The 8,831-nt window shown below is 36.8% G+C and overlaps 1 protein-coding gene across 1 annotated transcript; it reads right to left on the reverse strand.

Annotated features, from left to right (window-relative positions):
* Positions 374-7,524, reverse strand: LOC18779859 (probable glucan 1,3-alpha-glucosidase). The gene is made up of 6 exons (XM_007213609.2): positions 5,734-7,524; positions 3,980-4,253; positions 3,768-3,903; positions 2,752-2,962; positions 2,423-2,629; positions 374-1,105 (listed from the first exon to the last, which is right to left on the reverse strand). Exons 1-6 carry the CDS (start codon positions 7,321-7,323, stop codon positions 737-739), a joined length of 2,787 nt encoding a protein of 928 aa, XP_007213671.1. The 5' UTR covers positions 7,324-7,524; the 3' UTR covers positions 374-736.

Raw genomic sequence — 8,831 nt, forward strand, 5'->3', positions numbered from 1 at the left:
CAGGACCCGAAATGCTGAACTTCCCTAAGTTGTGATGTAATTGGAAACTTGGAGAACTCCAATTATCCAGGACTACTTCACAAGTGAGTTGTAAGCATGAACTACCATAGTGTAATAAAGTAAATATTCACCGCTCAACAGTAACACCTGGCTGCCACAATAAGTATTAAGTAGGATCTCCTGCTAGCATAAGTAACACCTGCCTACAAGGAGCTCTTCTAAACAGCACTTGTTCGTACTCAAGACCAAGTTAATAATACAAAGAAACAAATTTCTCCTGCCACTTCTTCCTTTCTAAGTGTTTCTCAAACTCTATGGTTTCAATTAAATGAACAGAAATGATGAAGAGATAAAGAGTTTAAATAGGCGTTGAGGAAAGAGGAGAGTATAACATTACTTCACCATCATTATATTCATACCGCAACGTGAGTTCTGTTGCACAATGTCATGAGATAATAAAAGTCTTCATGAATCAGTTCCACATACTCTACTTTTTTTGTCTCGTTTATTTAGGTACCCCAACTTGAGGTAATCCCAACAAAAAGTTACCCAAAAAGGAAATGTATATATCTTAAGGATGCAGTGGCTGATGATGTATATGCATTTATAACCGAAAAACTGAGACATGTAAAGTAGATTCATGTTTTCCTCCAATGTTACTAATCTAGGAACAGATCACTCTCATACTTGAACCAAAAAGTCCTACCAAATTATGTTTATCAGCTCACTCCATGAGTTAAAGCAGTTTTATCACCCAATCATCCACTATCCGAACATTAGGCTTGCGGATTGTTATCGCAGTAGGGCCTTGCCTTGAATGAAGGAGAAGTGGACCCTTTTCAATTTCAGCCTTCTGATTTTCTGGTTCAATTAGAGCACTCTTCTGCCCAGTGGACAGTCCTTGCAAAATAATCCTCTCAATGACGCATTCTGAAGAAAATTGGGCTTGGCCAGGGGGAGTGGGTGCCAGATTAAGAGATGTTAGCTTCCCATCTGAAAATACAAATCGGCGATGGATATAGGCTCCTTGCTGAAATTCAAAGCTTCTACCGTCATCGACATAGAGTTCACCTTCAGCTGCTTGTGAACTATTAAGTGCTATAACCTACAGCAGGTAGAAAGAAAATTAAAACCATCCAACCTGACATATGCTTTTCATAAATAAAAAAAGGATTTTTTCATAGAAACAAGTGCTACAAAGAGAAACTACAACAAAGTTTGACTTCAGTGTCAAATGGTTATGGAGGTGTATACAATTTGGCATAGGAAGTAAATTCCCCGAGACAACTGTTCACCCTATCATCAAAATTCTTAGGTGATACATAGATGTTGAAAACTAATAGCACCATGAAGAAGTTGTCACAGTATACTGCAAAACATTGTCTCTAGGTCCTGATTGAAATGGAAATAGGGTCGAAATACAATCTTCAAGGCTCTTTAATTATGCGGCTAACCTACCCGATGTATCAGTGTTTCCTAAAATCTTAAGATAAAGAGAACGTATAGAAAGAGAACCAGCATATATTTACACAATTTTCAACAAAATCAAATTCTTTTCACTTGGGAACATAAGTGAATACTCTCTCTCTCTCTCTCTCTCTCTCTCTCTCTCTTTCTCTCTCAGAGATTAAAACATAGCCGTTATTGTGATTTTCTTATCTCCTAACGTTGCAAAACCTTGATAATATTCAGTGGAAGATCACAGAAGTTTTCTGGTTTTCTTGAAGTTAAACCACAAAATCAGCATTTAAAGTTTAGATGAGCTAAAAACAACCTTCTGTTTATGGCATTCAAGGCAACTTTTGACCGGGGGATGTAAAAAGTGAGAGCAGAGTAGATAATCACGTACTTCTGCTTAGCCAAGGTCCAATTCATCTACCCTCACCTGAATGTGTCCGTTGACTAAGAAAATATATGTTTAAGTTCTGTTGCTTTCTTAATTTAATTGTATTTAATAAAATCCTTAAAGCAGGATGACAGTTCAAATTCACTTTCACAAATGTTGTAGTACTAAATGTAGTGATTGATTAAAACATGTTTTCCCACTTGGTCATATCCTGTTTAAAATAACTATTAAAAGATTCTGAAGTATCCAGACGACCACATGATTTAGGAATATAGTTCAGACTCCATTTTTCTTTATGCTTGGTTCTTAACTTCTTACGATATCATATATCAATTTTTGCTTGGTTCTTAGTTCTTCCTATCATCCAATTAACATATTTCTATGGGTCTCCTTATTAATATGAGAAGAGTTGACGTCGGAAGGGTGTTGGTGAGAGAGACCAAAAAAGATAAAGAAAGAGAATAACCAGAAGAAACTTCAGGTTTTCATGAAAACCAATACAAAAGGGAAAGAGAATTTGACATGTATAGAAGTTATAATATATGTTATTCCTAAACTTTAAAGTCAAAGGCATACCAGAGTGTATGGATCATTCACCATCTGTGTGGAACTTCGACGAAACCGGTCTTTCCTCGGTATGATGGTTCCAGCCCTCTGGAAGGCAGGAACACTCTCTTCATTAACGTCCAACTTATGGGTCCTACCTCCCTTGTATGCAACTCCAGTTTTCACTTCATACCAGGATTCTTTCCCAGGCAAATAAACTGAAGCATGTCTTGCATGCTTGTACAATGGGATAAAAAAAACAGTATGACACAACAGTATAAAAATAAACGGATAACACGAAAACAGTGAGTTGAGAAGAAAGCCAAATAAATGATTAAGATATCGGGATGTTGTAATACCTCTGTATAAATTCCTTGCACCAGAAGACTACTTCCAATCATGAAAGCCTCATCATTGCTGAAAGTAGCTTCCTCAGAGGGAAACTCCATCCACAATGGACGAACAACTGGAACACCACTTGTGTTTGCCTCTCTGAATAATGTGTAGAAATATGGAAGCAACATGTAACGAATGTGTATGGCCTCTCTAATACGTTCAGTATTTCTATCCCTGTGATCAAGGTAAAGACCGATAATTAAAGTAATCATAAGAAGTCTATTCATGAAATGCTTAAACCACTTATTCATTTTAATGCTAAATATGGTAACAATGAGTACCATCAATATTTCACATTTTCTCAAATTTTATCATACAATAACATGTTTTTTTTTTTCTTCATTTTTTCACTGAACTGGAATAACAAGGTTGTGATTTCGAAAGGGGCACAACCAAGCAGTTAGACAATAGACCATGATGATAATTATCTCTACCCCAAAGTCCACAAAACTTAACCCATGTTGTTTAATACCCCTCTTGTAGCATCATCACATCATACTGCATCGGCATCACAGTACTCCTCTTCATTTAAAGGCGCTTAATCATCTTAGAATACTTACCTACCAAAAAGTACTACAAATATTACATTTGATTTTTCTTTGATAGAAACATCAAATCAGTATAAGTTGAAATCATAGTGGAAACTTCTTTATGTCATAATGAGAGACACTCACTTAAAGAAGTGGCAGGTTTTGAAAAGAAATCTTTGTAAATCTTGCGAGAAAGACAAAATGAATATCACTCTAACAAAGCATGCAAACAGAAACCATTTCCAACATTACAGACAGAAGCAAATTTTTAAAGATGTAATATGCAAAGTAAACCTAACAATGAACATAAATAGTATATTCTTCCAATTATTGAGAATGTTCTCGTGAAAAAGAAAAAGGGAAGTTTGAAATCTGAATTAGTTAAAAATGCAGATATATAATTGCATCCTGAAATAGCAATGATACTCTTATAGTAAAGGAAATCCTACCCAAATAACCACGGTTCTCGCCTTTTGGTGTCATGATGGGCATGACCTCTAAAAAATGGATAGTAGGCACCTAACTGATACCAACGAACTAACAACTCAGGTTCTGGATTGCCAAAAAACCCACCAACATCAGCACCTGTAGAAACATTATGGCCATTAGTGCCAGTTGAAAAATAAATTTTGTATCAACAAGAAAAATTGCTTTTTTGTACCTGAGAATGATATCCCAGTAAGACCAAGAGTCAAAATCATTGGAACTGAAACCCTCAGGTGATCCCACTCAGCTGTATTATCTCCGGTCCATATTGCTCCATACCTTTGACTTCCAGCAAATACTGCTCTCGATAACACAAAAGGTCTATCCCTTCCATCACCTCGCTTCACGAGCCCATCTGCTGTAGCCATGTGGAAGTAGTAGCCATAGGCATTATGTAACTCTCTATGTTCTGCATCTTCTTGATGTAAAGCATCTCTAGGCATTGTAACCTGGTCATGGTCAATAATCATGAGATGCAAAGATGCTGAGAGGTATACAAGAAATAAAAATTAAGAATTGATCAGAAAACTTTTTCAGCACTTTTATTGAATTGAGACCATAACCAAAACAAAATCAAGAAAAATATAGATGCAAACTTCCACGTAAAAAACCAAACAGAGCAAATGAAAAGTTTAATTTATAATCTTGCTCTTTCAGTCACTAATATTTTCAAGAAAGGCACTACCTCTGATACATTTTTACTCCCAACTAAAGGTGGGTTCCATACTTTCAAACTCCAAAATAAGGAACTTCTTAAATTTACTCATACATTTGGTTACAAGTATTCTTCTCTTTTTTTCATTTTCATGTTTGAAGCATTTTCACTTATGAAGTTTTGCACTCCTTACACTTGAACATGGTTTTCAATTTATCAACCATTACAGATCCTTTCAGTCCAACTCCAAGCTCGTGATCATAGCTGCTTTTGATTTTTGTTTTATCTAACTAGCTCACCCCTTCACCCTATTTGCTATTTTTATATTACATTGCAGATTTTCAGATAATGCTATGGCCAATTCTTACATTGCATCTATCCAAACCTCACATAATTTCACCAACTCCCTACACTCAAATATTATTCTAATATATCATGTCAGAAGCAGTAGTATTATTACATTATTTCCCCACTCAAATTATGTTATAACAGGGATTTGGTTTATCATAACTATAGCAGTAGAGGCCTGTAAGCCAAAAGACCCACTTTTACCTGTCAGAATAATATGAATATTAAAAGTTTGCTATTCTAATATATACCTTTAGACCAGTCTATACGGAAATATGGTTGGGGAAAAAAAAACTTAAAACAAAAAGAACAATAATGTTAAAGAAATTCCATGAAAATTCCACAAGAGATATTAGTGGTGCAATTAATACATTATGTAAGAACTAGAGATTAAGAATGCAGAGAGTCCAAGAAGATACAATTTACACAAAATGTCTCTATGAAACCAAATCTAATCCCTTACACAATTATAAGGTAGGTGGCTTCTTAAACTAATCATATATATATATATATATATATATATTCATGATGATACTGCAACAAATTTTTTCATTGTGACTGAACTTAATATGTGTGGCCTTACATTCTGATCTCCCACATTTCTCGAGTCATAGGTAAGAGATGATACATGTTCATATAAACAAATGATAATTAGATGTATATTATATAATCAACCTATTTAGAAGTGAATTGATTCAGTGTTTTCACTCATTCAAAAAATACATGATAAGTAACTGAAAGTGTACTAAGCACCTTTCCTCAATAAAAATTTGATAAAATTTTGAAGACAAGAGATATTTTCTTGGCTCAAGTTTCTTCTTGAACAACATTAAAAAGCATTCTATTTAAACAATACTGCAGAAATATATACCTGAAAAATCTAATCTCAACTAAAAGCATGGCACAGTGGGGATTAAGTAACTTACCTCGGGACCATTGAAGACAGAAGGCTCATTCATGTCATTCCAGATGTACAGAGAAGGAGTTGAACCAACATAATTCTCCAAAGAGAATTTTTCAGCCCACCAGGACCTAACTTCTGGCCTCAACACATCCAAATATGACGATGAACCAGACCAGCACCACCCGTCATAATCCTTTCCAGTGGCATCCCTAACATAATACCGCTTTTCTGTGGCCTCCTTGTGCAAAAAGTATGAGTCATCCCGCTTAATATGAGGATCTACAATCGTAACCATGTGCCTACCCTTAGCAGCTAACTTCCTCTGCATCTCCTCTGGGTGCGGGAAAAGCATCCTATCCCATGTAAGATATCTCTTCCCATCTGTATGCTCAATATCAAGCCACAAAACATCATACGGAATGTCGTGCTCATCAAACTTAGAATCAACTTGCTCAACATCCTCCTCATCCCTATAATTCCACCTGCATTGGTGATAGGCCAAAGCAAACAACTGTGGCATTGCGGGTGTGCCAGTCACACTTGTATACTGGCGGACTACATCCTTAGGCCCTGGTCCAACAAAAAAGAACGCATCGACAATACCTGCCTCACTCATCCAAAGAGTATCGATCCTACTCTGCGATGAAGGGAGAGAAATGCCAGACTCTGCATCCCAGCCAGACCCGAGAACATCAATCTGCATTTCAGCAGCATTCAACCAAAAGAACCCGGAAGTCCCACGCGACTTCCCGTGGGAAATCATCAAGGGTATGGAACCATAAAGCCCAAATGGGGATTCATGAATATACTCAAATACATCTAAGTTAAACAATCTATAGGGTTCAGAGTCCTCAATCCCAGGACCTCTTGTGGGCTTCAAAGCAAAGCTAGTAGCACGCTCAGGAATCCCATATACATGATCAGCCCCATAAAAGGACACATCAAAACTAATCGATTGCGGGCCGTAGGGCCTCCTATCCGTATGTCCTTTAAACCTCTCTTCCCACTCCTCACCATCTCTCTTCACTCTCAACTGTTCAAATTCAAATAACCCATGAGAATTCAGAGAAATGACGCGATTACCTCCCTTTTCACGCACGTATACCTCGAAGGGATCATGTCGAAGCACCGCCTCGTAGCCGTCCAATAAGTAGACGATGGTCGAGGTACCGGCATCGCCGCCGATCGTCTCCGTCGAAAGCTTCTGCAACCACAGCTTCTTGTTCGAAAACTCGGGCAAAATCACATCGGGAACCTCGAAACGCTTCTTGGGCGGATCAAGTTTGGGGTCCTCGTCGATCTTGAGCCTTAAGATCCCATCTTGATAAACAGAAAGAGTGAGAACCAAGGCCTTGATTCGGTCTTGATCTTGTTCGTCTGGGTTTTCTTGGGTTTTTTCGGGGAAGAGCTTGGCCGTGAGCTCACCGTCAAAGATGGCTACGTCTTGGGCTATGAGGGAGGATGAGCTGGGTTTGCGGGCTCGGGCTCGTTTGCAAAATGGGGTTTGGTTACAGTTTCTGAACTCGTCTTTTTTCCAGGAGAGAACTGAGCAGAGCTGAGAACTAAGAAGGAGAAGAAGGAGAAGCGTGGGATTTCTCATTTGCGTCTTCATGGATTGGTGGTCATACTCAGTCCTAGCAAGCAAATGGAGGAGGAAGACCTACAAATGGAGAGGAAGATTTCTCGTCAGTGTCACTATTGTAGCGGTTGAACAAGTAACCGAGATGGTGGTTCGGATCTAATGTTAAGGATGGGTTGGTTTTATTGACCCGCTCTGTTTTTTTATTTTTTATTTTATTTTATTTTTAAGATAAGTCTTTTTTAGAGGTTTTTTTTAAGAAAGTCTTTTTTCTCTTTTTTGGTTGAAATTTTTTAAGTAAATTTAAATTTTAGCCACAAAAAAACTTTCACTTTTGGAAAAAACTAAACCTCTTAACTTTTAAATTAAAGACATGCAAATGTAAAGAATTCCTTAGGAAATCCAAAAATAAATAAGGGCAATTTTGTCCATTTTGGCTTCTTTTAAAAAATTTCTCTCTCCTTTGGGTTTTTCTAAAGTCTCCTAATTTTTTAAGATAGTCTAAACTAATTTAAATTAATCTAATTTTCGTAGAGGGGTACTCGAACTTGGGTGTAAAGTGGTAGGCTCATTTATAGGCTAACTAGTCTCTCTTGGACCTAACAATTTTTAGGTGAGTTGTTCTCTCTTGGATTAAAACGCGTCCTCTTAATATGGACAAATGATCAATGATTGAGATTAGAAAGACAATTAAGTCTTGGAATTAAAGGAGATTTGTTACTTTTTGGCGCATAATGAAGCTTGATGACCTCTAACGTCACGAAATCCTCCATTGCGGACGAATCGTGTGGACAATGTTTTGAACTTCGACTATGAAGTTTGCTTACTAAATTTCAATGAGGCAAATTATGGAAATAAAGAACCAATGCCAAAAGAAGCAAAGAAGTCACATTTGAAAATGCTAATGAAAGCAGAGCTGTAATGGGCTTGTTGGACTATCAAAAGGATGGATCAAGCTCTGCTTCACTCTTGTGTTTGAGGCCATAGAACATTTTGAAAGAATTGTGAGCCTTAAGGAGTGCTTTGGTCACTTCAATGACTCATTGAGATATTAATGGAAGAGAATTTTATCTCTATATAGGGTTTTGATAGAGAACAACAATGGGACAAAACCTTAATACACTGCAGGTGCTCATACAAATACAATAGGTGTTGGAAAGATGTTACTTGACAATACAATGGAGAAGGTGCCAAAAGGATGTAACTTGAGTTTGAACTTGTGCAAAGGATATGAATAATGCATGATCATTACTTTAATGGCTAGGTTGAATCAAGATTAAGCTTGGCTTGGCATGAGAGGTTTGTTCTTTGGGAGTTCAAGACTCACAAGTTTAGCAAGAAAAATAGAGGGCTTTTGGTAACCTATTCAAATAGAGAACTTAAGCACTTGATATATATTTTCTTTTAAACAAGGAGTTCTAAAATCCATTTTTTAAGATTCAAAATTTTTTTTAATATGCAACTTGAATACTATTTCTAAATCTTAAAAATTTGAGAACTTCTTTGGTTAAAATTTTTAAAATAATTTTTTTTCAATTAAG

The sequence above is a fragment of the Prunus persica genome, chromosome G4 (assembly GCF_000346465.2).
Source record: "Prunus persica cultivar Lovell chromosome G4, Prunus_persica_NCBIv2, whole genome shotgun sequence".
NCBI lineage: Eukaryota > Viridiplantae > Streptophyta > Magnoliopsida > Rosales > Rosaceae > Prunus > Prunus persica.

Excerpts from the sequence above, each read along its gene's own strand:
- LOC18779859 (XM_007213609.2), bottom strand. The coding sequence starts at position 7,323 with ATGAAGACGCAAATGAGAAATCCCACGCTTCTCCTTCTTCTCCTTCTT. Across the intron at positions 3,904-3,979 it reads TACTGGGATATCATTCTCAG|GTGCTGATGTTGGTGGGTTT; the intron begins GTACAAAAAAGC and ends ATGTTTCTACAG. Across the intron at positions 2,963-3,767 it reads CGAGAACCGTGGTTATTTGG|GGATAGAAATACTGAACGTA; the intron begins GTAGGATTTCCT and ends CCTTGATCACAG.